Here is a 26,775-nt window from a genome sequence, read left to right as displayed (position 1 = left end):
TCTGATAGGCGCACAAAGGGAGAGCTCCCTAGTGGATACACATCAGGTTCTAAATGAGTCCTTAGGGTTGTTGTGTTAAAGGTTAATTCAGTTTATGACCTCTTTGGTAGAACTTTAAGGTGAACCCCTTAAAAGACCGCCCACCTGTGTCTCTTTGGTTGGTTTGATTTGCACTTATAGCCACACTGGACGAACTGAATCACATCTGGGCGTAGATTGATAAAACGATACCAAGATAATTGAGGCTAGAGTCAACAGATTAAGTATGTTTCCAAAGTCTTACAAAAAGAAAACAAGGAACCTCATAAGTGGATATGACCCAAAATAGAATTCCACAAGCAAGGGTCATAGACACATAGACAGAGAGCTGTCTGTTGCCTCTAATTTTACAAGAAGAGCGACTGGCCTGTGTACGCAGCCATTTGACAGGATGATAACCTTGAATTTTGGAGGCTAGGTTGTGGAGCATCTCAATGCAGAAACTTAAACAACACGCATAGTGCCTTGCGATCTATCCGCTGGCATACATGGGGCCAATGGAAGGGCCTCCAAAAGGAGGAAAGATATGAAATCAGGTTCATTTGACTCCCATGTTTCCATACGTATGAACATTTAGCATAATCAGGCTTCCAATTCATCAAAGCCCACAAAACCAATGCTTGGCTATGGCTGGCAAGAAAATGGAGAATCTAACAGTGTAAACAAAGTGTGAAGAAAGCCGCTTTTGCAACCTCCTACTTGAGTGTCCACCAATAGATGAGATTGCAAGATAAAGCCTACATTCTTTACCTTTTTAAGATATGAAGCCGTGAGGCCAAACAATATAGTGGCACTAGGGTTTTTAAAGAAATGAGGCTGACCAAAAAGTATCACCTCGGTTTTCGAGGGATTCAGCTTGAGGCCATTCGCCAACATCCATTCCTCTCCAACTTTCATACAAGAAATTAGTTCAGAAAATTCATCGTAAGGGTCAGATTTTTTTAAGTATACCTGGATGTCGTTGATGTAAGCTTGATATTGAAGGCCAAAGGGATCTAGGAGGGTAAACAAATACTGCATTTTAACATTAAACAAAAGGGGAGAAAAAGGGGTACCCAGTGGCACCCCACCGTCACTGGGATAGACACAGAAATAAATTACCACAGTTTCACCGCCTGTAAGCCACCACAAAGAAAAGAATGGTTCCAATATATAGTTGCATTGAACATTCAGCTGTTGTAGTTCGGAGAGCAGGGTATTTTGATCAACCATATCGAAGGCCGATAAGTGGTCTGATATCACCAATAGGGAAAGGTGGCCTTCATCAGCCCATCCAATTATTTGATCCCAGACAGATACCAAGGAACTCTGTCCGGTGTTTGGATTGAAAACCAGATTGGGAAGTATCTAGAATTTTAGAATGTTCCAAAATGCTATGCATTAGGGGAGCAACGATTAGGGCTGAGGTTGAAAGTTTTTGCTCAGCTTCTGCTATCTTTGGTAGGTGTACAAGAGCCCCTCTGCGGCAGACATACATCTGCTTCTTATTGGCTGGTTTGGAGTGCCATTGGTGCACATTGTGTGGGGGAGCTTATTTTGTGGGAACTGTGTTACCTTTCTGGTATGTGCACAAATGTAAATCTTTGGTGGCCATACACCTGGTTTTTAGTGTCTGGTTTGGGTTAATGTTGATGTTGGTATGGTAATCTCAGTCCATGACATCTCTGATAGATGTTCAAGTAGACCCTCTTTAAGGGGATACACATCAGTCGCCCATTAACTGGTTTAGGTTGGTGTTAATAATAGCAGAGTTACCACGATAGCTTTATGTTGTCTCTCTACCAGGTGTACAAGGAGAAGCTCTACGGGAAGAAGTATGTCTGGTTCCTGATTGGCTGGTATGCAGATAACTGGTTTAAGATGAAGGATCCAGCCATTAACTGCACAGTGGAGGAAATGACAGAAGCCGTGGAGGGTCATGTGACCACAGAGATCGTCATGCTGAACCCTGAGAACACCAGGGGCATCTCCAATATGGTGAGAGATGTACACGAATTGGAATGGAACATACTGTCCTCTCTTCTCTTGTAGAGACCCCCAAGGCCCTTCACTTTTCTCTTGTCGTACAATCTCTCACACCTCTAATTATTTCCTTTTTTTATTACACTATCCTTTACAAATCAACTCTCCTCATCCCCCCTCTTCAACTCAATGTATGCCACTAAACCCCTGGCAAAACAACAGCTGTACTGCTGATTGATGACACCTGAGGGAATTGAATGAAGTAATACATTTAGTACTGTATTATTCCCCAACAGAAGGAGGACTTACCAGCCATGGGAGGACACCCAACAATCTTCATACAATAGACAACAATTGTTGTACTATTGGCCACCCACGGATCAGGCTCTGGCGTGGCTTTCCTCTTTCCTCTTGGGCCGACCTTCCCAAGTTCAACTTGGGTCCTTCCTCTCCACCACCTGTCTCGCCACATTTGGTGTTCCCCAAGGCTCTATCCTCTCCCCCTGGTTTTTCTATGTCTACCTGGCCCATTGGCCTACCTGATCTCTACCGTTTCCTCTAACTTTCAGTGTCATGCGGAAGACACGCATCTCTCCTTCAGGTTACCCTCAGCTTCCTCCTCCTCCTTGCTCATCTCTGACTGTCCATCCACTATTTAGGCATGGTGCGCTTCTAATGATCTCTGCCTTAATGCCAGTAAGACTGAGATCCTTCTCATTGGGACCCTGGCACCTGCTTTTCCTCTCTCACTCTGGCCGACCTCCCTGGTCCCCCTTCCCTCACCCTCTTGTGAGGCAAAAAGCCTTGGGGTCATCTTCGACTCCGCTCTCTCCTTCTCTTCTCACATCATGGACCTTTCCAGAAAGGCCTATTTCCAGCTGCACCTCCTTAGAGGTATTCTCCCTTTTCTCACCTACCCGAAGAAGCGCACTGTCTCTAGAGCCCTGGCTCTCTCTAGGCTGGACTACTGCAACAGCCTCTTTCTAAATCTGCCTAACTCTTCCCTTCGCCCTCTACAACTCATACAGAACAGGACTGCAAGACTTTTCCTTGACCTCAAGCCCACGGTCCGCATCTCTCCAGCCCTGAAATCCCTCCACTGGCTCCCGGTGGCTGCAAGGATCAAGTACAAGACCCTCTGCATTGTCCACAAGACTTTCTGGGGCCGGGTCCACTCCATCTTCAACTCTCTCATCCTAAGTACCTTCCTACTAGAGCCCTCTGCTCGTCTCCTTCTAATTCTCTGCGGGTGAGTCGCTTCTCCAAGCAGAGACTGGGGGGTAGATCTCTCTCCTTTGCAGGTGCCTCCCTCTGGAACAGCCTCCCTGCCTTGAGCTGGATCTCCTTAAGTTCCAGAAGCTCCTAAAGACCTTCCTTTTCTCCTCTTCTTTCTCTCTTCCTCTCCCCTGCTAACCTTCCCTTGCGCCTGCACCTTTTCTGCTGACTGGCTGTTTGGTGTTCTTCTGAGTCTTACAGGACGCAAGCTCCCCCCCCACGACTCCCCTGTCCAGTCCCCCAGCACTTGCCAGCTGGCCTTGCTGCACTGCCGCCTGGCCTCCCTTGCACTTCCGGGTTGTGATTCTCCTTGGAGTCCCAGCCTTCATTGCACTTAACTCAGGGCCCTGCTGCTCTGGGCGCACTTCGCCCCGTCCCCTCTGCCCTTCCCTTCTTGTCTGCACACTTGCACAATCTAAATGATACTAGGCCTAGTAAGATCGTTTGGCTTGTCCTCCCTTGTACCCACTCCCTTGCCTGGTTGCGCCTTGAAACACATTGCGTATAGGTGCATTATAAATAACCAATCAATCAATCAAGGCAGGGCACCTGACAAGCACCCATGCAATATATATAGCAAGCACTGTGCTATTGACAAACTCAAGGATGACACACAATGGACTTTTATACAGTAGCTGTAGCAAGTACGGTGCTATTGACCAACCTTGGGAAGACTCATGGGGGAGTTCGTGCAATATGTAAAACAGGTTCTGTATTATTTACCAGTCGAGGAAGTCTGATCGAGGGATGTTTATAGACACATATATTACAAGTACTGTACTACTCGCCAACCAAGGGAGGACACCTGAGAGACTTTCATACAGTGGATATAACGAGCACATTACTATTGGTCAGCTTTGGAAGGCCAGTTAAGAAACATTTACAGAGCTTTGCATAACAATGATTATTGGCCAGTGGGGGAGGGCGCCCGAGGGACTTTCTTATAGATGTCTATTGACCTGTTCTAAGGTGGTGCCTCGTGGTCTTTCACAGATCTGTGTATAACAATGACTTATTATTGGCCAGCGGAGGGAGGACACCTGAACGACTTTATCCAATCGATAAAACAGGTAGTGTACCATTGGTCAGCCCTGCTAGGACACCTACAATGCTTGTCTGCCTGTGGATTTTTGGGGGTAATTCCATAGTTTGAACTCATTTTCCTCGGGTGTTCGCACCGCACTATCTTGCATCATGGTGCTGTTCAGATGTCACAATGTGATGTCACATTGCTGGAGGAATGAAAGTCTGAACACTGAGCAAGGAAATCTCAGACTGTGTCAGAACATGACTGTAGACCACTGCACCACTCCAGGAATCTGACCTCCGACCTCTGCGCCACTCCAGGAACCTGACCTCAGACCTCTGCACCACTCCAGGAACCTGATCTCAGACCATGGCACCACTCCAAGAACTTGATCTCAGACCCATGCACCACTCCAGGAACCTCATCTCAGACCTCTGCACCACTCCAGGAACCCGATTTCAGACCTTGGCACCACTCCAAGAACCTGATCTCAGACCTATGCACCACCCCAGAAACCTGATTCCAGACCCCAGCACCACTCTAGGAACCTGATCTCAGACCTCAGCACCACTCCAGGAACATGATCTCGGACCTCTTCACCACTCCAGCTACCTGATCTCAGACCCCTGCACCACTCCAGGAACCTGATCTCAGACCTCTTCACCACTTCAGGAACTCGATCTCAGACCTCTTCACCACTCCAGCAACCTGATCGCAGACCCCTGCACCACTCCAAGAACCTGATCTCAGACCTATGCACCACCCCAGAAACCCGATTCCAGACCTCATCACCACTCCAGGAACCTGATCTCAGACCCCTGCACCACTCCAGGAACCTGACCTCAGTCTCTCCACCACTCCAGGAAACTGTTCTCAGACCTCGGCACCACTCCAGGAACGTGATCTGAGACCTCTTCACCACTCCAGCAACCTGATCTCAGACCCTGGCACCACTCCAGGAACCTGATCTCAGACCTATGCACCACCCCAGAAACCTGATTCCAGACCTCAGCACCACTCGAGGAACCTGATCTCAGACCTCAGCACCACTCCAGGAACCTGACCTCAGACCTCTTCACCACCCCAGCAACCTGATCTCAGACCCCTGCACCACTCCAGGAACCTGATCTCAGACCTCTTCACCACCCCAGCAACCTGATCTCAGACCCCTGCACCACTCCAGGAACCTGATCTCAGACCGCTTCACCACCCCAGCAACCTGATCTCAGACCCCTGCACCACTCCAGGAACCTGACCTCAGTCTCTGCACCACTCCAGGAACCTGTTCTCAGACCTCAGCACCACTCCAGGAACGTGATCTGAGACGTCTTCACTGTTGTGAGTGAAAAGGGACAGAGCCCCTTTAAGAGGGAAGCCCAAGACTATGGGAGGGAGCGGGAAGCGGGAGGAAGAGGAGGGGCAAAGGAAGGGGGAAGTCAGTAATGGAATGGCGGAATAAAGGGAAGGTTGGAAGTGCATAATGGCTCCTCTTCAGTTATTGGATGTGCATAAAACAGCCCCATGAAGGGGGCTAACATTCACCACTCCAGGAACCTGATCTCAGACCTCAGCACCACTCCAGGAACCTGATCTCAGTCTCTACACCACTGCATGAACCTGACCTCAGTCTCTGCACCACTCCAGGAACCTGACATCAGCCTGAAGAGTAGCCACTGCTGCTACATTCATGCCCACACAGTGCCACAAATGAGATTTTGAAGTGGGAGTATTTTACTCCCTAATTTTTGAAGTTGTGCAGAAAATTAGTTTTACTGAGTAAAAAAGCATTTCCCCTGCCGAATCAAGGTACTTTTTAAAGCTAGTAAGAATATTTCTTTACTTGAATAAATACATTGTTTTGCAATCCATACTCCTTTGCACAATCAACCACATCGAAAGATGCTTTTTCCACCCTTAGTAACTTTTTCAGATCCGGGAGTAATAATATTAGAGCTCCTTCCACTTTTGTGCTGATACTCCTGATTCAGACATATCTATGGAACTGTGGGGGAAGGGGCGAAGCAGGGGACAATCACATGTGTTTGTGTCGTCCTATATTTTTTTAGGGGTATTTTGAGTCCATATATTTCCATGTTAGGTGTAGCGGCAGGTACGCCACTTACCCGTAGGGCTGTATACTTGTTTAAGAAGTTAAAAGAGTGTAATACTGAATACACAACCCAGTGTTCCTGCAAAGAACAAGAAAAAGGCGAACAGTACAGACACCTAAGCAGAGAGTAAGTTCTTCTTAACTATAGATTAGCCTAGGTTGGATTTATAGATGCGACAGGACTGCACTGTGATATGCTGTGCTTCCCAGGTCCCCACCGTAGGCCAAAAGCATACCCCTTAGGCAGAATCTCCCCAGAAGACTGAGATGAGAGGATGTGAAATCCATACCCCTCAGGTAGAAGCTCTCCAGAAGACTAAGATGAGGGGATATGACATCCACACCCCTCAAGCAGAAGCTCTTCAGAAGACTGAGGTGAGAGGGTGTGAAATTAAAATCCCTTAGGAATAAGCTCTGCTGTGGTGAGTGGGTGTTAATATCACATACTTAAGCAGAAGGTCTTCAGAAGACTGAGATGAGAGGTTCTGAAATTCAAATCCCCTAAGAAGAAACTCTACCGTGGTGAGTGGATGTCAATATCACATACTTAGGCAGAAGGTCTTCAGAAGACTGAGATGAGATGTTGTGAAATTCAAATCCCCTAAGAAGAAGCTCTACTGTGGTGAGTGGATGTCAATATCACATACTTAGGCAGAAGATCTTCAGAAGACTGAGGTGGGAGGATATGAAATCCGTACCCCTTGGACAGAAGCTATCCAGAAGACTGAGGTGAGAGGATATGAAATCCATATCCCCTTAGGCAGAAACTGTCCAAAAGACTGGGGTGAGAGGATGTCAATATTTTAGCCCTTAGGCAAAAGCTCTTCAGAAGAATGAGGTGAGATGATCGGAAAATGACACTTCTTGGACAAAGGCTCTACTGTGGACAGAAGCTCTACTGAGGTGAGTGGAAGTCAAAACCATACCCCTTGAGCAGAAGCTCTTTAGAAGACTGAGTTGAGTGGATATTGGTCAGGAATACTTTGCATTGTATGATAAGACAGCAGAAAAGGCTATATATCGATTTAAAATGTAATGCTTTATTTACATTTTCCATATTCTGCTACCTAGCATATTCCGGAATCCTTACACTAGGTGTGTAGTTTAGGTTCTATTTCCCCTCGCTTCCAAGCAATGTTTCCTTTCTTTACTCCAGCCCCCCCTCTACCTACTGGTGCTCATGGCATGATCAGCGGGTTCACTCTTGGTACCTTGCACCCATGCCCAGTATCTTCAGGGCGCTGTGTTCCTTCTCCAGCTGCCTCCGTTCAGCCCGCAGCGTGTCAAGTCTGATAAGACCATAGGAGGCCCACAGGGTTTGTTTTGCCACATCAGTGCCTCTTGCCTCGCCTTTCTGGTAGAAGATGACAGATGCTATGGCAGTCAACACCGAGACACGCTGTCAACAGCATGCTTCAGATTCCCTCACAGAAGACCACGTGTGGAGAGTGGGGGATGGGCTTTTCCGCCATCTGGAATTTTCTTCTTGCGAGGTAGAAGCTTGTGCTATGTTCTGTTACTCGTGAACGCGGTCTCTTGTGTGCCCATTTCCTGTTCTTCTCGTTGGCCCACTAGGTCTCAAACATTGATATGATATGATATGATATGATATGGCATTTGTAACGTGCCTATACACAAGTGTTTCAAGGCGCGAGACTTGTTTTTCCCTCTTTCTCTCTGGGTTTTCTATGTACTCCTTTCTAGGCTGTAGCCTCACGGGTTCCTCAAACTAAACCGAAGAGTGATGGTTGGAAGTTATAACTTCCTGCATGGCTCTGGGCAACCCGCTCAAACAATTGTTTTTCAGTCTGCCAGAATGTTACAGAAAAGGAATGACCATATGCAAATCAGGCTTGGTCCCACCACAAGTGGCTCAGAAGAGATTGAATAGCTAGGTTGCATCCCTTCTGAACAAGCCGATAAACAACCCCAGACATGGTTCGATCTCACAGGTGCCCCCCTCCTCCCTCTGCTGGGGTTTCACACATACTCGTCCTCTATCTTCTGTCCTCTTATCCCACGTTGTCTGCCGTGGTCTCACGCCTTTGTTTTTTCTTGCCAGTGTCTCACATGCTTTTTCTTTCTCCCTTTTGCAGACGTCTCAGGAGTTCATTGAGAAGCTGCAGAAGCGGCTGGGCAAGAACCCGGAGGAGACTGGCGGCTTCCAGGAGGCACCCCTGGCCTACGATGCCATCTGGGCCCTGGCACTGGCCCTCAACAAGACAGCCTTTGAGCTTTCCAAGAAGGGACTGCGACTCGAAGATTTCAACTACAATAACAACAACATCACCGAGGAAATCTACCGCGCCATGAACTCTTCATCCTTTGATGGGGTTTCGGTAAGCTCTGCTGCCTTGTCTTCCTGCTACATCATCTGTCTAGCAGCATGCTCTCCTGAGGTTTCGGGCTATTGTTCCCAAACGGTATCTGGTCAATACGTTGAATGCTATTGCATCTAACACCAATCCATCGAATTATAAGCATCGAAATGCCATTCCATTCAAAGACATTTCGTTGTCTATAATTTGATGGATACATCGAAATGTGTTATATTGGGTATGGGTTAGGGGTTAGGGTTAGATTTAGGGTTAGATTAGGGTTAGGGTAGGGGCTAGGGTTAGATTTTGGGTTAGGGGTAAGGGTTGGGGCTAGGGTTAGATTAAGGGTTAGATTAGGGTTAGGGTTGGGGCTAGGGTTAGATTTAGGGTTTGGGTTAGGGGTTAGGGTTGGGGCTAGGGTTAGATTAAGGGTTAGATTAGGGTTAGGGTTGGGGTTAGGGTTAGATTTAGGGTTAGGGTTTGGGTTAGGGGTTAGGGTTGGGGTTAGGTGTTAGGGTTGGGGCTAGGGTTAGATTAAGGATTACGTTAGGGTTAGAGTTAGGGTTTGGGTTAGGGTGGGGTGGGCGTGGGGGCTAGGGGTCTGGGGGAACCCCCCACAATATACATTAAAAGTTACCAGGAGCTGGCCAGTGCCGAAATTTCAGCACTGGACAGCTCCATGTAACGTTTTAAAGTTACAAAAAAGCATTGAAATGCCATTCCATTCAAAGACCATTTCGTTGTCTATAATTTGATGGATCCTTCGAAATGTGTTATATTGGGTATGGGTTAGGGTAGGGGCTAGGGTTAGATTAAGGGTTAGATTAGGGTTAGGGTTGGGGCTAGGGTTAGATTTAGGGTTTGGGTTAGGGGTTAGGGTTGGGGCTAGGGTTAGATTAGGGTTAGGGTTGGGGCTAGGGTTAGATTTAGGGTTTGGGTTAGGGGTTAGGGTTGGGGCTAGGGTTAGATTAAGGGTTAGATTAGGGTTAGGGTTGGGGCTAGGGTTAGATTTAGGGTTAGTGTTGGGGTTAGGTGTTAGGGTTGGGGCTAGGGTTAGATTAAGGATTACGTTAGGGTTAGAGTTAGGGTTTGGGTTAGAGTGGGGTGGGCGTGGGGACTAGGGGAACCCCCCCACAATATACATTAAAAGTTACCAGGAGCTGGCCATTGCCGAAATTTCAGCACTGGACAGCTCCATGTAACATTTTAAAGTTACAAAAAAAGCATTGAAATGGTATTTGTTACATGTAAAAGTGCATTTCCATTGAAACCAGTCCATTTATATTTTCGATGGACTGGTTTAGATGGAAATGCATTTTTACATGTTAAAGATAGCCTGTCGATGTTTTGGCAGACGATGCTTTGCATTAAATGGTTTGGTTTGTAGATGCTTTTTTTCCGGATTGACCATAAACCTTCCCAAACAGCCTTAGCCAGCATAGTCAAATGTGAGGGATTCTGGGGGTCGTAGTCCAAACATCTGGAGAGCCATAGGTTTCAGACCTCTGGAGTGTGCCTTGGCATGAAGTGCATTTTTTGTCCTGTTGAGACTGAGCAGTTTTCCTTATCCAGCACAGGGAGAGCATGCACATCTTGTTCGGTAAACATGTGCTTTCCTTTCCCTATACAGTGTGCATTTAGTAACTTACACATCTGCTGTCTGCATTGAGAATGCTTTCATTTCCCTCAACAGTAAGAGTGTGCCTTCTCAGTCTTGCAGAGCTAGCATTCCCTGTTCTTCAGTAAGAGCGTATATTCCTTACCCTACACACCATGCATTCTGTTTCCTGCACAGCTGAAGCGTGCTTTCTTCCTCCTGCTTTGAGGGCGTGCATTCCTTGTCTTTGACAGTAAGAGTGTGCCTTCTCAGTCTTGCAGAGCTAGCATTCCTTGTTCTTCAGTGAGAGCATGTATTCCTTACCCTACACACCATGCATTCTGTTTCCTGCACAGCTGAAGCGTGCTTTCTTCCTCCTGCTTTGAGGGCGTGCATTCCTTGTCTTTGACAGTAAGAGTGTGCCTTCTCAGTCTTGCAGAGCTAGCATTCCTTGTTCTTCAGTGAGAGCATGTATTCCTTACCCTACACACCATGCATTCTGTTTCCTGCACAGATGAACGCTTGCTTTCTTCCTCCTGCTTTGAGAGTGTGCATTCCTTGTCTTTGACAGTAAGAGTGTGCCTTCTCAGTCTTGCAGAGCTAGCATTCCATGTTCTTCAGTGAGAGCATGTATTCCTTACCCTACACACCATGCATTCTGTTTCCTGCACAGCTGAAGAGTGCTTTCTTCCTCCTGCTTTGAGAGTGTGCATTCCTTGTCTTTGACAGTAGGAGTGTGCCTTCTCAGTCGTGCAGAGCTAGCATTCAATGTTCTTCAGTAAGAGCGTATATTCCTTACCCTACACACCATGCATTCTGTTTCCTGCACAGCTGAAGCTTGCTTTCTTCCTCCTGCTTTGAGGGTGTGCATTCCTTGTCTTTGACAGTAGGAGTGTGCCTTCTCAGTCGTGCAGAGCTAGCATTCAATGTTCTTCAGTGAGAGCGTGTATTCCTTACCCTACACACCATGCATTCTGTTTCCTGCACAGATGAACGCTTGCTTTCTTCCTCCTGCTTTGAGGGTGTCCATTCCTTGTCTTTGACAGTAAGAGTGTGCCTTCTCAGTCTTGCAGAGCTAGCATTCCATGTTCTTCAGTGAGAGCGTATATTCCTTACCCTACACACCATGCATTATTTTTCTTGCACAGCTGAAGAGTGCTTTCTTCCTCCTGCTTTGAGAGTGTGCATTCCTTGTCTTTGACAGTAGGAGTGTGCCTTCTCAGTCGTGCAGAGCTAGCATTCAATGTTCTTCAGTGAGAGCGTGTATTCCTTACCCTACACACCATGCATTCTGTTTCCTGCCCAGCTGAAGCTTGCTTTCTTCCTTCCTTGCTTTGATGGTGTGCATTCCTTGTCTTTGGCAATAAGACTGTGTCTTCCCAGTCTTGCAGTGCTAGCATTTTTTTTTTCTTGCTTCTAGCAGGAGCAGCGGATCGCTCTATGACATGATTGTGCAAAGATTGGTTTGGCATTTTCTGCAGTAACACAGTACTGTTGCTGGGTGGAGAGAGGAATGTTTTATTTGTCTGGCAGGTATTGTTGAAAGAGCCACGTTTTTAGTGTTTTGCAGAACTGGAGTAAGGTGGGGGCTTTTCAAGCCTGTACCGGGATTGAGTTCCAGATGGTCGGGGTGTGGCAGGAGAAGGACTGCTTGCAAGCCTTCTCTTTGTGGGCTACCTTTGACTCCAATCTTTTGATAGTTTTGCTACATGAGGTGCGAGCACCTTCAGGTGTGGAGTTTAGCAGCAAACAATGTTGGTGTTCCGTTTGAGACTGCTTTGTAGGTGATACATGCCGTTTTGAATATGATCCTTGCAGGGAGGGGGAGCCAGTGACGCGTGCACTGTGTTGGAGAGATACAGTTGAATTTGCGGGCACCTTTAATGAGGCAGGCTGCAGTGTGGTGGGTTGCTTTGAAGGCGGCCAGGTGTGCAGCTGGACGCCCAGTAAGGAGGTCATTTGCTGCATGAATATGTGAGATTACGAGAACTTGGACCAGCATATGGAATTCGTTTGGGGGAATGAAGGGTTTGATTTTGTGGAGTGTGTGGATTTGTATCCATGCGGTTTGTGCCTTTTTGGCCATGTGCATTTGGCAGGAAAGGCTACTGTCAACAATGTATCACAGGGATTTGGCTGAGTTTGACGGCTCAGGGGTGAATCCTTCCGGGCACATATCATCCAGCACGGGCTGTTGTTTTGTGGGTTACCAATGAGGATAAATTCAGTCTTGGTCAGGTTTAGTTTAAGGTACGCATTTGACATCGATCTTTGGATAGTAGCCAGGCATTCGCGGAGGCGAGAAATGTCCTGTGGTCCACTGACCTTAAGGGGTAGCCGATTGTCATCAGCATATTGATGGATGGCGATGTTGGGGTCATTTGAGAGAGTTCCCAAGGGTTCCATGTATAGATTAAAGATAATTGACGAGATAATGGAACCTTGGGGGAACCCAAACATAACTGGAAGTGAGCATTCCATGTCTTTCAGTGAGAGTGTTTGCTCCTTGGCCTACAGAGCATGCATTCTGTGCTAGTACATACTTTCAGCATCCTGCATGGAGGGTAGAATGAGAATACATATTCCTTGTCCTGCAACATTTGTATTTTGTGATATGGAAAGGGAGCTTTTCTTTATTTTCGTGTACAATAAGGGAGTGCATTCCCACCACACATGACATTTTGTACTTCTTGCTTTGCAGCATATCTGTGACTTCCTAGTCCTACATCTTAAGAGCATGTATCCCTTGCCCTGAAGCGTGAAAGCACCCATTCATTGTCCTGCAGTAAAAGCATGTATTGTGTGACCAGCAGCAATGCAGACATTATGTCTCCTGCAGCCAGAACCCTCATTACTTGCCCATGCATCTCTCTTAGCAGATATTGCTTCTTGCCATCTCACCCAGCCAGTCTCCATTCTCTCCCTCAGATATCTTCTCTCTTGCTCTCTGCCCTCACTTCTCTTTTCCTCTCCTGCTGCCTCTACCTCTACCGCCCTCTGTGTTTTTCTTACTCTCCCTGCCGCTCTCTCCCCTCTCCTTTGTTGTGTTTCTCCCTTTCTTACACCTCCTCTGTCCCGCTCTTTTTTCCTCCTCCCTCTGTTTTACATTCTCATTCCCTCGGCTTCTCCTGTACGCTCGTTTTCCTTGCTGTCTGTCTCTGTTCTTACCTCTTGTGTCCCTACCGTCTAACTCCACAGGGACATGTGGTGTTTGATGCCAGTGGCTCCCGTATGGCCTGGACCCTGATCGAGCAGCTGCAGGGTAAGTACAGGAGCCCTTGCCCCACACCTTATTGTTTTTCTGAAGTCTTTGAGACAGACATGTTAAAATCCCTGGAGTTCTCCCACATCTCTGTGGCTTTTATCAACTCAAAGAGACCCTCGCCTGGTCCATCATGGCCTCCTTTGCAGCATTTCAGAAATGCAGGCCTCTGCCTAAGAAAGGATCTGCACTGTATCGTCCCCACACCCTGGAGATGTTCAGATGTTTATCTGTTGGTGACATTTCAAGAACCAATCTAGTGAATTTAGGGTAGCATCATCTGTTCTATGAGCAGCAGGTAACACCTATCACTACCGCCAGAATATGACACAGGCGGCACAGCATACAAATGCGGCAGTCATTATTGACCAAGAGATGCCACCAGCAGATGTGGTTAAGGCTAATGTTTTCTCGAGTTCTATTGATTGGTTTGACTGTTTTTTTAATTGTGTTTAAAATAACCATTATGATAAAATTCCTTGAACAATCACAAAAGATATTGAATTCAAGTCTGATTTGAAGAAGCCTCAGAGACTGTAGCGAGGACCAAGTTTCTTGTTCATCCACTCATTTGTCCATTATTCTTAGGGTGGTAGGGTGGTTAAAATACCCATCATGGTAAAATACATCTGTTAAGTTCTCAATGTTTACTCTACTCTGGGACACTTTTTTTATTAGTACCTGTTTGATTGTACAATTTTTCTGGGGGTAATCGGAATACCAAGTGTGATGAATTTCCATAATAATTTCACTGCAGGGGTCTAGCAAATATGTAATCCTGGCTCTACTACAAGCTGTCTGCAGATTGTGATGGCACTGGATGTCTCGTCATAGAATGTCTGGTACCATTCCAAAAGGCCTCTTGGAATGGTACCATTCATTCCAAGGTTCTGAGGGCAGTGTGTACAGAGCCGTGATACATGTCTGCATTTATTACAAACTCAAAGCAAGTAGCCAAATGTCATGTATTGTTCTTTTCTCACATAGGATTTACACTGAACTCAAAGGCTGGTTTGCCTGCCCAACCTGATACAAATGTTAGGGGTGACCCAGCAATAGCCTCAGCTCAGCCAGCAACCTAGCATTCACCAGCAGGTGACAGAACTCCAGCTGTCGATGAGCCTCACTGTGTGTGCCTTGCTCACTTTCTGCCCCTAGGGATATGTGCAGTGTGGGGGTTACTATGGTAATTCAATAGAGTGTGTCATGGGTTTCCCTACCTGTGCCTGATTTGGCGAATGGGGTGGTCATGAAGGCCAGGTGCCACCACCCACGTTGTGATGCTGGGCCCGAAGAAGGTAAGTGTGGGAACCCTGGACCATCCTCATCTTTCCCCATGTCTCTGGAAGGGGATTAGGTACATCCACCGTTGCATTTCCCTTTTAGAAGTCCTCCTGTCTGTGCACAGAAACAAAGTCACGCATCCCCGCTCAATTGAAGCCCCCCAAGCTGGGAAAAGTAGGTGTGTGTTTAAATTAATCTCGCTAAATGAGTAGGGCTGTACCGTGGTAGTCCATGTAGCTCTGTTGGTGGCCAGTGAGGAACAGCTACACAAACAGTAGCAACACGTCAGCGGCAGAGTCATAGGTATGGGAAACAAGATGGCTGATGAGTCTAAAGAAGGTTCGGTCTGTGGAGCTGTGCAACGCAGTGTCTTCCAAACACATACACATGCAATGACTTGCCAATCCCCATTGCACCAATGCGAAGCATGAACTAATTATACTACACCAATGCAGACATTCGCACAGAGGGCTTACATGATGGAGGGGCTATGTACAGAAAAAAGCCACAAGTGTCTGGGGAGTAGGGAGGGTGAGTAGTGCCAGAGACTGAAAGGCAGTGGTTGCTGGTGGCAAAGTGAGGTGGAGGCACAGAGGCTGAACAAGGAGGTTGGCAGAAAAAAATAGGTGGTTGTGGTGGAGCAGAAGGAGGTTGTAGGAGGGACAAGAAAAGATGGGTGTGGTGGAGCAGAAGGAGATAGCCGGAAGGAAGGACGGAAGGAAGTGAGGCGGTTGTGTTGGAGAAGGAGGAAGAGGTTGAAGGAAAGAGAACCTGGGTAGGAGGAGGCAGGTTAGCCGTGGCTGGAGGAGAGATTGGAGCAGGTGAAGAGGGCGGAAGGAAACATCAGGAGAAGGATGCAAGAGAGGACGTAACTAGGGAGGAGGGTGGAATGAAACTTTAGGAGGAAGAGGTTGGGGGGGAAGACTGGTGCCACAGATGAGGAGATCTAAGAAAAAAGGAGATTAGAAGGAGACATCATAGGGAGAGTAAAGGAGACATTGGAGAGGGAAAGGACGGTGAAAGGAGGTATCAGAAGGAAGTTAGAAGAAACTCTGAAAGAGAACTGGTGGAAGACCAGGAGCAGGCCTGCCCGCCTTCTCCCAAGGGTGAGCCTGAGATGGGCGGAGGGGTGAGCACGTGGCAGTGCATCGTAGAGGCACATGAGGAGAAAGAGTTCAGAGAGGAAAGGCTAGGAGGTGCAAGAAAGACTCCTCTAGGCACAGGTGTGTGCTGTCCTATTGGGAAGGACAATGAAACGTTGGGGACAGTGCTAGGATCCTAAGACAAAGGCTTGGCAAGGGAATAAGAGTAAAGTATGACTAATGACCTCTTGGTGGAAGTTCTGAGGTTTTGTTCACTACCACCATACCCCACCTTCTACCCTTACCCAGGGCTAACATGCAGGTGCACGTGGGACCAGTGACCCTAGGAAAGGGGGCTCCCTGGAATGACAAGAAGAACAGGACCTGGGATGGTGAACCAAGGAGACAAGAAAGAAGTGTGAGGGCCACTTAAATCCCTCAGGACTGTGGGTGATTGTGAACTTGTCATCTGCCCCAGGGAGGGAAACCTGACTGAGAGTTGCAGGCTATAAGACTGGAACTATTACATGCACAGAGAAGCCATCCTGTGTCTGCTACTTAATTTTTATGTTGCCTTTTACTGGGTTTGGTCCCACCTTGTCAATATCCCAATAAACCCTGGTTGGGCTATAACGTCTTGTCTGCACCTGTTGTTGATCCTACGCTGCCTTGTGACAGCGGGTAACGCTGCAGGGGGGACTTGGGAATAATCCTTCTCTTAACCTACTTATTGTTATTCATCCCTGCATACTCAAAGATTAAGACAGCCTTGTAAAATATCGCTAGCTCATGGCTACAAGCAAAGATAGGTGCAGAGTCCATCTTAGAGTGCCGTACTGCCTTCAGTAGGATAGGTAATCGCAGGTGTTCTGGGCATGGCATGTTAGTGTAGAGTGTACGAGAAGGTACTATGGAGGAAATTGGTGAGTGCAGCTGGTGCAAGTGGTTCAAGGTTACATGGACTCTGCCCCCCCCCCCAACCCCACCAGCCAATCACTGTCTGTCTTGCCGGGTCAGACTGGGGCATACAATTGCCCTGGGCACCAATGTAAAAATGGTCCTCCGTCACAAATTGCAATTCATTCTTTTGTGGCAGATTGTTGGAGTAGTATGTCTAAGGGGAGTTTGTAAAATGTGTTGCAAATTGTGCATTTAAAAAAATGTATGTTCTCCAGCAATGGTCAAAGCTGCTAGCTGCATAGTGAAGTAACTCAACAAACTGGCCCACTTTGGCCAACAAACTGGGCAACTTTGAGCAAAATTACTGGCCCGCTTTAGCAGGTTGGGCGTGGAATTTGTGCATTGCCCTATTGCCCTATCCCTTCCCATTTCTATGAGTCTCATAAACTGTGACCCCTTCAAATGTGCTCCTTCTTCCCCCTTCCATTGCCTGATGTTTCTGCTCACATGCCTCCTCTCTCTCCTTTTAGGGGGCAGTTACAAGAAGATTGGCTACTACGACAGCACCAAGGACAACCTATCCTGGTACAACACCGACAAGTGGATTGGTGAGTGACGACCCTTGTTATCCTCTCAGTGTGCACAGTAGGCCAGGAGCTCTTCCTCTCTCCTCTATCTAAATACCTTCATTCCCATCACTCTTTCTTTCTTTGTCCTCTCTATTCTCTTATCCTCCTTCTCAATCTCTTACCTTCTCTCTTTCCCTGTGCGCCTCCCCTCTTTCTGTAAGATGTCTCTCCAGAGTGTTTGGTTGGGGCATGTTGCCACACATGGGCGCCTCCACTGTATGGTGGGAGGTGCTACTGGTAAACCGGCATCCTGTACCCATCGGAAATGTAGCTTCTGGTCGCAAGGTACTGCATGCTATTGAATGCAATCTTGCATTCTTTCCCGCACACAAGTGCCTACCTGCTGTGTGGGATGTGCCCACTTGCTGTATAGATATGTGACCTTGCGCGTGCTCTAAATATAAATGGCCGGTTGCCATACACATCAGTGGGCCATACGCATTGGGGATATGGCCTGATGAGGTGCATGGGTGGAGTATCTGATGGGTATACACCCTTGGTTGTTGTAGTGAGGTATTCATATACCTCACTACAAACACCAAGGGTGTATAACCCTTAGAGCTCCCCAGACCATACATCTGAGGTATTGTCTGGTGTTGTCTTGAATACATAACCTATTGCACTCCTAAGGTATATGTCTGATCCTGCTCTGAGGTATAAAAGCATCAAACAGAATGCTATCTTGAGCTCTATGGCCTGATTCTGCCCTAAGGTACATGGCCAGATGCTATCTTAATGTATGTGGCAGGATGCTGTCTTTGGGTGAAACAGTGAAGCCTGGTGTTGTCATGAGGTCTATGGCTTCCCCAATGCCATCTTGAGGTCTGTAGCCCGCTGCTATCCTGACATATATGGCCTAAAGCTGTATTAAAGTGCAAAGCCTGATGTTGTCTGGAGATACATGACTAGATACCGCCCTGAGATAAAGAGTCAGGTGTGTCCTGAGGTGTAATACCTGATGCTGCCCTAAGATACAAAGCTGGACGTTGTCATACATTGCAATGCTTGATGCTGTTCTGGGGTATATAGCCTGATGCCATCCTGAGGTTTAATGCCTGATACTGTCCTGAGGTATATAGCCTGATGCTATCCTGAGGTTTAATGCCTGATACTGTCCTGAGGTATATAGCCGGATGCTATCATGAGATTTAATGCCTGATACTGTCCTGGGTACACAGCCTGATGCTATCCTGAGGTTTAATTCCAGATACTGTCCTGGGGATACAGCCTGATGCTATCCTGAGGTTTAATGCCTGATACTGTCCTGAGGTATATAGCCTGATGCTATCCTGAGGTTTAATGCCTGATACTGTCCTGAGGTATATAGCCGGATGCTATCATGAGATTTAATGCCTGATACTGTCCTGGGGTACACAGCCTGATGCTATCCTGAGGTTTAATTCCTGATACTGTCCTGGGGATATAGCCTGATGCAATCCTGAGGTTTAATGCCTGATACTGTCCTGAGGTATATAGCCTGATGCTATCTTGAGGTTTAATGTCTGATACTGTCCTGAGGTATATAGCCTGATGCTATCCTGAGGTTTAATGCCTGATACTGTCCTGGGATATATAGCCTGATGCTATCCTGGGGTTTAATGCCTGATGTTGTCCTGATGTGTAATGCCTGACATTGTCATATGGTGTATGGCCAGATTTCTTCCTGGGGTATGTGGACTGACAGTTTCCTGAGGTATAAAGCCTGATTCTATCTTGACATATATGCCCTGATTCAGCCCTTAGATATCAAGTTTCAGACCTTGTCCTGAGGTGCGTTGTCTGATGCTACCCTGAGGAGTAATGCCTCAGGGTGCCCTGAGGTGTATGACCCGAGGCTTTCCTGAGTTACGTGGCTTCATGCTGGCCTGTGATATAAAGCCTGGTGCAGTCCTGATGTGTAATGCCTGACGCTGTCCTGAGGTGTATGGCTTGATGCCTTCTTCAGGTATGTGGCCTGGTGAAGCTTTGCGATATAAAAGCTGATGTTGTCCTGAGTTGATTTGCCTCAGGTGTATTTCCTGCATGAAAGGCTCATTGATACAGATACCTCTAAGTGCCTCCAGCCTCAAGTGTACGCTGTTTAGGTTTTAGACCAAGACAGAGTTTTAATAGAAAGGATAACTGTAGTGTGCTGAGTCGGAAGAAGGACTCTGACGATTAGAATTCATTCTCAAGAGGTTTTATTAAAATAAGAGTCAAACCGCCAACTAGCCCTATCATTATGAGGGAAGTTCCCTAGCGAACAAAACAAAGACTAAAGGTGTGCTTTAAAGTCCAAAATAAAGTTCTTCAGTCCGAAACCTATCCAACTAACTGGCACTGTCACTTTATTTTAAAAAAACGAACTAAAAGGAAAATGGGAGGTTTTGTACAATAGCATCAATAGCGTATCTGCCCGGCCTGATTTATATCTGCTGTGTTTTTCAAAAGTTCGCTTTTTTACACAACAGGCTATTCTTACCAGTCTTTGTATGAAGTCAGGGTTTCACTTTCTCCTGTTAACGAAGTCTACTGTATAATGTAATGAATGTTTCCTTTCCTCCAGGATTTCTTGTACATAAACAAAAAAACACTTCCTCCTTCGAGGTGTTGGGTTTTCCCCAAAGTACTTTGATCCTCGTACAAGTTATTTTCTTTCATCCAAGTTTTTTCAGATAGAGCAGCTGTCCACCCTGAGTTCTGTAGCTTCGGTTGCTTTCTCAGCATTAATTTGAAGCGTCCATATCTCTTTCTCAATTCTCCTTTCATAGGGTAGTTGTACACTCAGGTTTCTCAGGCCCGTGTAACCTTGATAGCTTTCCCAGCGGTCATTCACAATGTTCTTATTTTTCCCAATCCCCCTTTCATAGAGTATTTGCACACTCTGGTTTCTCAAGCTCCCATAACCTGGATAGCTTTCACAGCTGTTAGTCACAATGTTCGTACCTTGTAATGGTAGACTCTTCATCGGGTTTCTCAGGCTCCCGCAACCTCGTAGGCTTTCCCTGCAGCTACTTATCTCTGTAAGCTACGGTCCGACATGTGTAGAGCTTGGGGACTCGGTCTCCTTCTAATGATCTGGGGGCGGCATCCGTTACCAGCCTACCATCCCACCACAGTTTGTTCGTGGTCATGCCACCAGATGAGACGTGGGCATTCCCATCTCTGCTCCCTCTACTACCTCGGTTCCTCAGTCGGGTAGAACGCCAACCCTTTAGCGTTTGGCTCGCCGCTCACTCAGCATTCGGCTTGCCGCTCACTCGCCCTCCTCGCTGCCACTGGATCCACGGCCCAGCGTGGCTATTCCTCTCCAGGATGTAAATGATGCAGAGGCTCGCCTCCGCTTAGTCGTTACCTTTCCTCCGTAGGAGTTTCCTCTCTTATACACGTGACAGAAATGAACAAAACAGTGTCCTTCTTCGCTACCCATGGTGTTCACGCTGTATTCAGCATTGCCTGTAGCCAATACATGAAAAGAAGGATCTTTGTGGAATATAGACGTTGCAGGAGATATTAAAGTCTTTTGTTCATCCATATATGCAGACAAGGTGGTTTGGACTGTGCGTTCCGCTCTGGAAGGGGAGTCCTCGTCCCTAAGAGGGGAGTCACTCCCAGTGAAGTCCCACTTGTTCAGACCTCTAGACAGGGACTTGAGTAGCAGGCTCACCTCCCTAGCCTCAAAGATGGTGGCTCCCCTCTGGAGAGAAGGGATGAATTGTTCAGATTTGTCACAGTCGGAGTGTGGCTATTAATGTGTATGCAACCAATGATGATAACCATGCACGAGACTGCACTACAGTGTGTGAGACTTAATCCCAACAAGTGAAACTGGAGGTGTCTGCCAAATGGGCAGCGCACAACCACAGCCCGGATGGAACATAAGCAGCAGGTTCTCCCACCGCAAACCAGGTAAGGGTCAGAAAGATGAAGCCTTATGTTAAAGCACAGCAAAAATTATAAACTCCTAAACGCTACGGACTTCTGTACAACTTCTGCTGCAAGGCAAAATCAGGGTGTAAAAGTAGATCAGTAAACATTTGGACAAGTTGAAATTTGTTAGGTTATGTTATTTTAAAATGCATCTTTCAGCATTTGCATGGCCTCTTGGCACTATCAGTGACTCCTGATGATCGTACGAAACGTGGGCGTACCACTGCACTGGTTCCCACAGAAATCAGGGAATAACCAGGCCTAAATATCTCTCCCGAAGGCTCGCTGCTGAAGTCCATTAGGTAACTCATGTCTCTTGTTTGTTCCAGAGTGCGGGGGACTGGACAGAGAAACCTCTGCATGCAGTACGGCACTTCTTGGCGTGTGGCACTAGCGAGAGTGCGGCATGCATTGGTCAATTTTTCAAAGCAATTGGACCAATTTGTGGAAATCACAATTGCCCTCATCGCCAAACTCAATTGACATTTCTGCCATCGGGAATGGAGTTGAATCTTCCATCTTCTGACTTAGTGTTATTCTCCATTGTGGAGTCCCATAATTGATGAAAAATGCCACTGGCGGCCTGTGGAGACCTATCAGCCTTGCACTTCCCCCTGTGCCTGGCTCTGCCCAGGTGCAGAGGAAACAGCTGCTGGGACTGCCACGCATCAGAGTGTGTAGCTATTGTTATTCTGTTTCTAAATGAAGATGGCATGGCGGAATAGCTGTGTGGAGAGAGCACCGAAGAAAGACATGGAGGCTGTTGTTAAGTTGCTCCCAACCAGGGGTGTGGCTAGGTCTGGTAAAGATCTGCGGCTACGCTAATGTCGGTCTCCGGGCTAGCTAGCCTTTTGGTTGTAGCCCATGAGCTTTAATCCGGGGCTACAACAAACAGACCCGGGGCTATAGTCACCCCCCAGTTACCCCTAGCTACGCCGCTGCAAGTCCCAACTTGCCTGTGCACTAATCGGCTGTGACTGCCTGATGATGCAGCCAGCATCATTATAGTGCATGCAAGTCGGCATGGAAACTACATTACATTATGAACACAGCATCTAGAGGAAACAGGTTGCCCTTGGAGCAGCTTGATCAACACGTTTCCATATGTGCACCGACACTTGATGTAAACAACCTCATCCAAGACCTCATCCAAGACCTCAATCTCGACCTGCTCGTCGTCACAGAACCGTGGGGGCATGATGCAGCAGGCCCATCATTATCCATTGCTCTATCCGCCGGGTACGCCATCCTTAGAACCAACAGAGCTGAATCAGCAGGTGGTGGAGTTGCCATTATAACTAAAACCACCCTCCCCATCAGAGCTTCCCCTCTCCCGGCTCTCCCAGGCTAAGAACTTCTCCTAGCCAAAATAGAACCCCACCCCCAGACAACCATTAACCTCCTACTCGTCTACCGACAACCTAACAATGTAATCTCCCCTGATATCAACATTCCCGCCCTTATCACACGACTACTTAAACCCAAAACCAAATGTGTACTCCTGGCGACTTCAACCTAGGTTACAATGACCCGACTGACCAAAAATCTACTGCACTCGCTACAGCCCTCACTTAGATTAACCTTACCAAGCAGTCTCCACCCCTAACCATTCAAAAGGCAGAATACTCGACTGTATCCTACCTACCAACATACCCACCCTAGTCACTGCCACCACCTCTGTACCATGGACATACCACTCCGTGATTCAGTTCTCCATCACCCCCATGTCCAATACCGTCAAAAATACTGATGAACCCCCTCTCATCACTGCCAGACACACGTAAACTCACCAAAGAGCCAGATAGTACCGACCCCGAAATCGTCTTCAATGATTACATTTCAGCTCTCCTCACTGCCCTGAACTAGCACGCCCCCCCCTTAAAACCTAATCTCATGAAAAAAAGTCACCACAACTGGTTCACTGAAGAACCTATCAGACTCTGCAAACTGAAACGAGCCAAAGAACACCTCTGGAGGAAAGACCCCCTCGCCCCACAACAAGGAAGCCTTTTCCATGTCAGCCACTTCATATATAAAAAAGCCATTATATCCACCAAAGCCAGCATCTATAACACCTGCATCGGTGAAGCCAGCTCCAACACAGAGCACTCCTCCAGATTCTCAAAGAGCTTGAAACCACAGCCCCCCATTCACGAGTTTTCCCAAAGACAAAGCCTGGTGCTCCCTGGCCCAATCAGCCCTTATTTATAAAACTCATAATCTATGAAACAAAACTATTGCCAAAAAATCCACACTACCCCCCACCAGGGACCCCCCCCATCCAACACCTCACTCACCCCCCACACTCCCCTTTTTAATTTCTCCCTCGTTCTCCCGTCCCCCCAGACGCCCCCCGACATACTCAACACCATCCAACGCCTCAAAGCCTTCAACTGTGTAGGTGACATCTGCCCGGCATCAAATTATGCGCAGAACCCCTCGTCCCCGCCATCACTAAATGTATCAATGCATCCTTCAACACCCGCTCAATCCCCAAATCCATCGAAGAAGTCTGGGTTACAACTCTCCTGAAAAAAAACACTCTAGAATCCCTCCCCAACATCTAGCACTCCATCACTACTGTTCCTGGCCTCCTGAAAATCCTCGACCGCACAGCTTACTCCCAACTCCAAACTCACCAAGAAACAAAGACACTACTTGTCACCAGACAATCTGGCTTTAGGCCCAGACACAGCACTGAATCTGCCCTCCTTGGTCCCAAAATACAATTGGATCACATCAGTGATACTGGAGACCTTGCCATCCTCCTCTTACTCGATCTCTCAGCTGCTTTCGATCTCGTTGACCACGACATCCTCTGCCACCACCTCACAGATCTGTTCAACCTCTCCATCGAAGCAGCTGACTGGATATAGTTCTTCCTCAGCGAAGGCACCTCCAGAGTCTTTGCTGGGTCCGAATCTTCAGACCTCACCCTTGTCTCCTTTGGCATCCCCCAAGGATCCTGCCTGTCTCCCACACTCTATAACATGTACACCAAGTCGCTCTTCGACCAATTGGACAAGCTAAACATCCCCTACATCAACTTCGCGGATATCACGCAGATCCTCCTCAAACTCACGGGCAACTACAAACTTGACTCTGACAATATCAACCAAATCTTCAGCATCATCCAGGCCTGGATGGCAAAACACCACCTATGCCTCAATGATGATAAGACAGAACTACTCTTTGTTGGCTCCCCATCACCTCAAACACCTTGACCCCGCCTTCTCCTCCTTCTGCATCGATGGAAACACCAGCCCTGTTTCCTCCCATGTCAAACTCTAGGATTTTACCTTGACACCAAACTGAACATACACAAACACGTCAAGGCTGTCGCCTCATCCACGGCCTAATCAACAAAACTCATCAATTTATCCAGGAAATTCCTCACCAGCGACAACTGCCTCACACTAGCCAGTGCCATCATAGGAAGCAAACTCGACTACTGTAACACCATCCTTGCAGGTACCTCCTCCAAAAATCTAAAAAAACTAAAGCTAATCCAAAAAACACCCTCAGAGCAGTATGGGGGATGAAAAGCTCCGATCACATCTCCAAGGTGAGACGTGAAGCCCACTGGCTGCCAGTCCAGGCTTGCATAGAGTTTAAAATCCTTTCCATCACCCATCATTGCATTCAGTAAGATTGTTGTTTTGTTCTCCCCTGTTCCCCTCCCTTGCCTTGTCGCGCTCTGAAACACTTGTGTACGAGCGCGATAGAAATAAAATATCACTATCAATAACACTGCCCTACCCTACCTCACCCATCGCATCACAAACAAACCATAACACGCTGCCTGCGCTCCTCCTCCACTAGCTCCCTAAACACACCTAGGTTCGCCAGGACAAGAGCAGGAGGATCCAGATTCACAGTCATCGCTCCCACCCTTTGGAACACCCTCCCCCCAACATCAAAGAAGACCCCTCCTATATGTCCTACTGAAAAGAAATCAAAATCTTTATTTTCAACAAGTACGACTGAACCAGTATGATTGCTTCTATGTCTGCTTAAGCACCCATGACTCTATGCCTGTAAATATCCTCTATGAATGTACTGTTTTCTCTACAACCTCTAGCACTGTGATACCTCCGGGTCCTGGGCGCTATCAACAAATTTAATAAATAAATTAATGACGACGTCAAGCCATTTGGAAAGGGAGATACACCCATGTGAATAAGCCCACCCACAGAATGCCCCATTTTTATTCACGTCTATCTGCAAATGGCTAACGCAAGTGAACAAAAACGTTTGTAAATCGCCACTAAGGTTTTTTCGAGTAGGGAAAAGCAGATCATGTTTCTCAATACGAGACTAGTATAGATGCGTGTTTCCATGTGTCCCGGATCTGTGTTTGCCCACATGGATTCACGCATTGTGCATAGCTGCAGTCACTACGTAAAGAGCCATAGGGGTCTACCCTAGCAACTCATGCTGGGACTGCGGCATGATGTAAATTAAGCCACTGCGGGAGCTTGCCAGACCTCTTGGGAAGGCATTTGCAGTTAGTTCCTCCTGCACAGAAGGAGCCGTGGAAAGTCCCAAAACTTCCAAGCTAAGGGTCTCTGGATCCTGGCAGATGAAGCTGGGAGGGTTGATCATGAGGTCACAGAGAAGGGGATAGAGTCTCAGAGGACACGATCACTGTGGATGCAATAGGTTAAGGCCACCACTGCCCCCAGCGGCCTGAGAAAGCAGCTGGAGGATGGAGGGATGTGCCATTGGATGGGTCAGGAGTCTTGTGCCACTCAGCATCTAAAGAGCAAGAGGTGGAGAGGTTAGGCCCGGTAAGTAGGGAGCGCAAGGCCCCTGCCAGTGGAACAAAAAGTAATGGCCTACCAGACCTGCAGGCTGGGTGCCTTTGAAACAGGTAGCTGTCTGGGTTGGCAGAGGCTTAAGGGGAAGAGGAAAATAACCAATGGTGCCTGCAACCAAGAAGTGTAGCCCGAGAAGAGAGACCAGAAATATGTCCGTATATCCACTGCACAATGGGTCAGAATGCCAAGTTCAATATGAGTCAATATGCCAAGTACACTATGAGTCCATATGCCAAGTCCAATATGAGTCTCTATGCCAAGTCCAAAATAAGTCAGTACGTCAAGTGTTTCATGATTAGCTATGTCAAGCCCAATATAGGTCTGTATGGCAAGTCCAGAATAAGTCAGTATGTCATGTGTATTATGAGTCGCTCATTTTGTTTATTTTATTGTTTAAAGCGTGGACCTAGCTTGAGAGCAGCCAAGTTCTGTACAGGGTGTGGGTGGCCAGCGTTTGGGCTGGCATCTTTAAACAGTAGCACGGTACTGTGAGTTGCCATCTGTATGTCCATTGTGTTTAGTCCTTGGTCAGATGTTGAAAAAGCCATGTTTTGAGAGCTA

General features: G+C 47.3%; 1 protein-coding gene across 2 annotated transcripts in view; it reads left to right on the top strand.

Annotated features, from left to right (window-relative positions):
- Positions 1-26,775, top strand: part of GABBR1 (gamma-aminobutyric acid type B receptor subunit 1) — an 844,797-nt gene that overhangs the window by 711,323 nt on the left and 106,699 nt on the right. For both annotated transcript variants that reach the window (XM_069634794.1, XM_069634795.1), the window contains 4 exons: positions 1,825-2,016; positions 8,510-8,752; positions 13,527-13,590; positions 17,387-17,464. In XM_069634794.1, coding sequence (XP_069490895.1) covers positions 1,825-2,016; positions 8,510-8,752; positions 13,527-13,590; positions 17,387-17,464 — 577 coding nt within the window. The remainder of the gene's footprint in view (positions 1-1,824; positions 2,017-8,509; positions 8,753-13,526; positions 13,591-17,386; positions 17,465-26,775) is intronic.

This window comes from Ambystoma mexicanum, chromosome 13 (genome assembly GCF_040938575.1).
Source record: "Ambystoma mexicanum isolate Mex_15411 chromosome 13, UKY_AmexF1_1, whole genome shotgun sequence".
Classification (NCBI taxonomy): domain Eukaryota; kingdom Metazoa; phylum Chordata; class Amphibia; order Caudata; family Ambystomatidae; genus Ambystoma; species Ambystoma mexicanum.
Note: the sequence above shows the minus strand (reverse complement) of the source record. Positions and strands in the feature narration are given on the sequence as shown.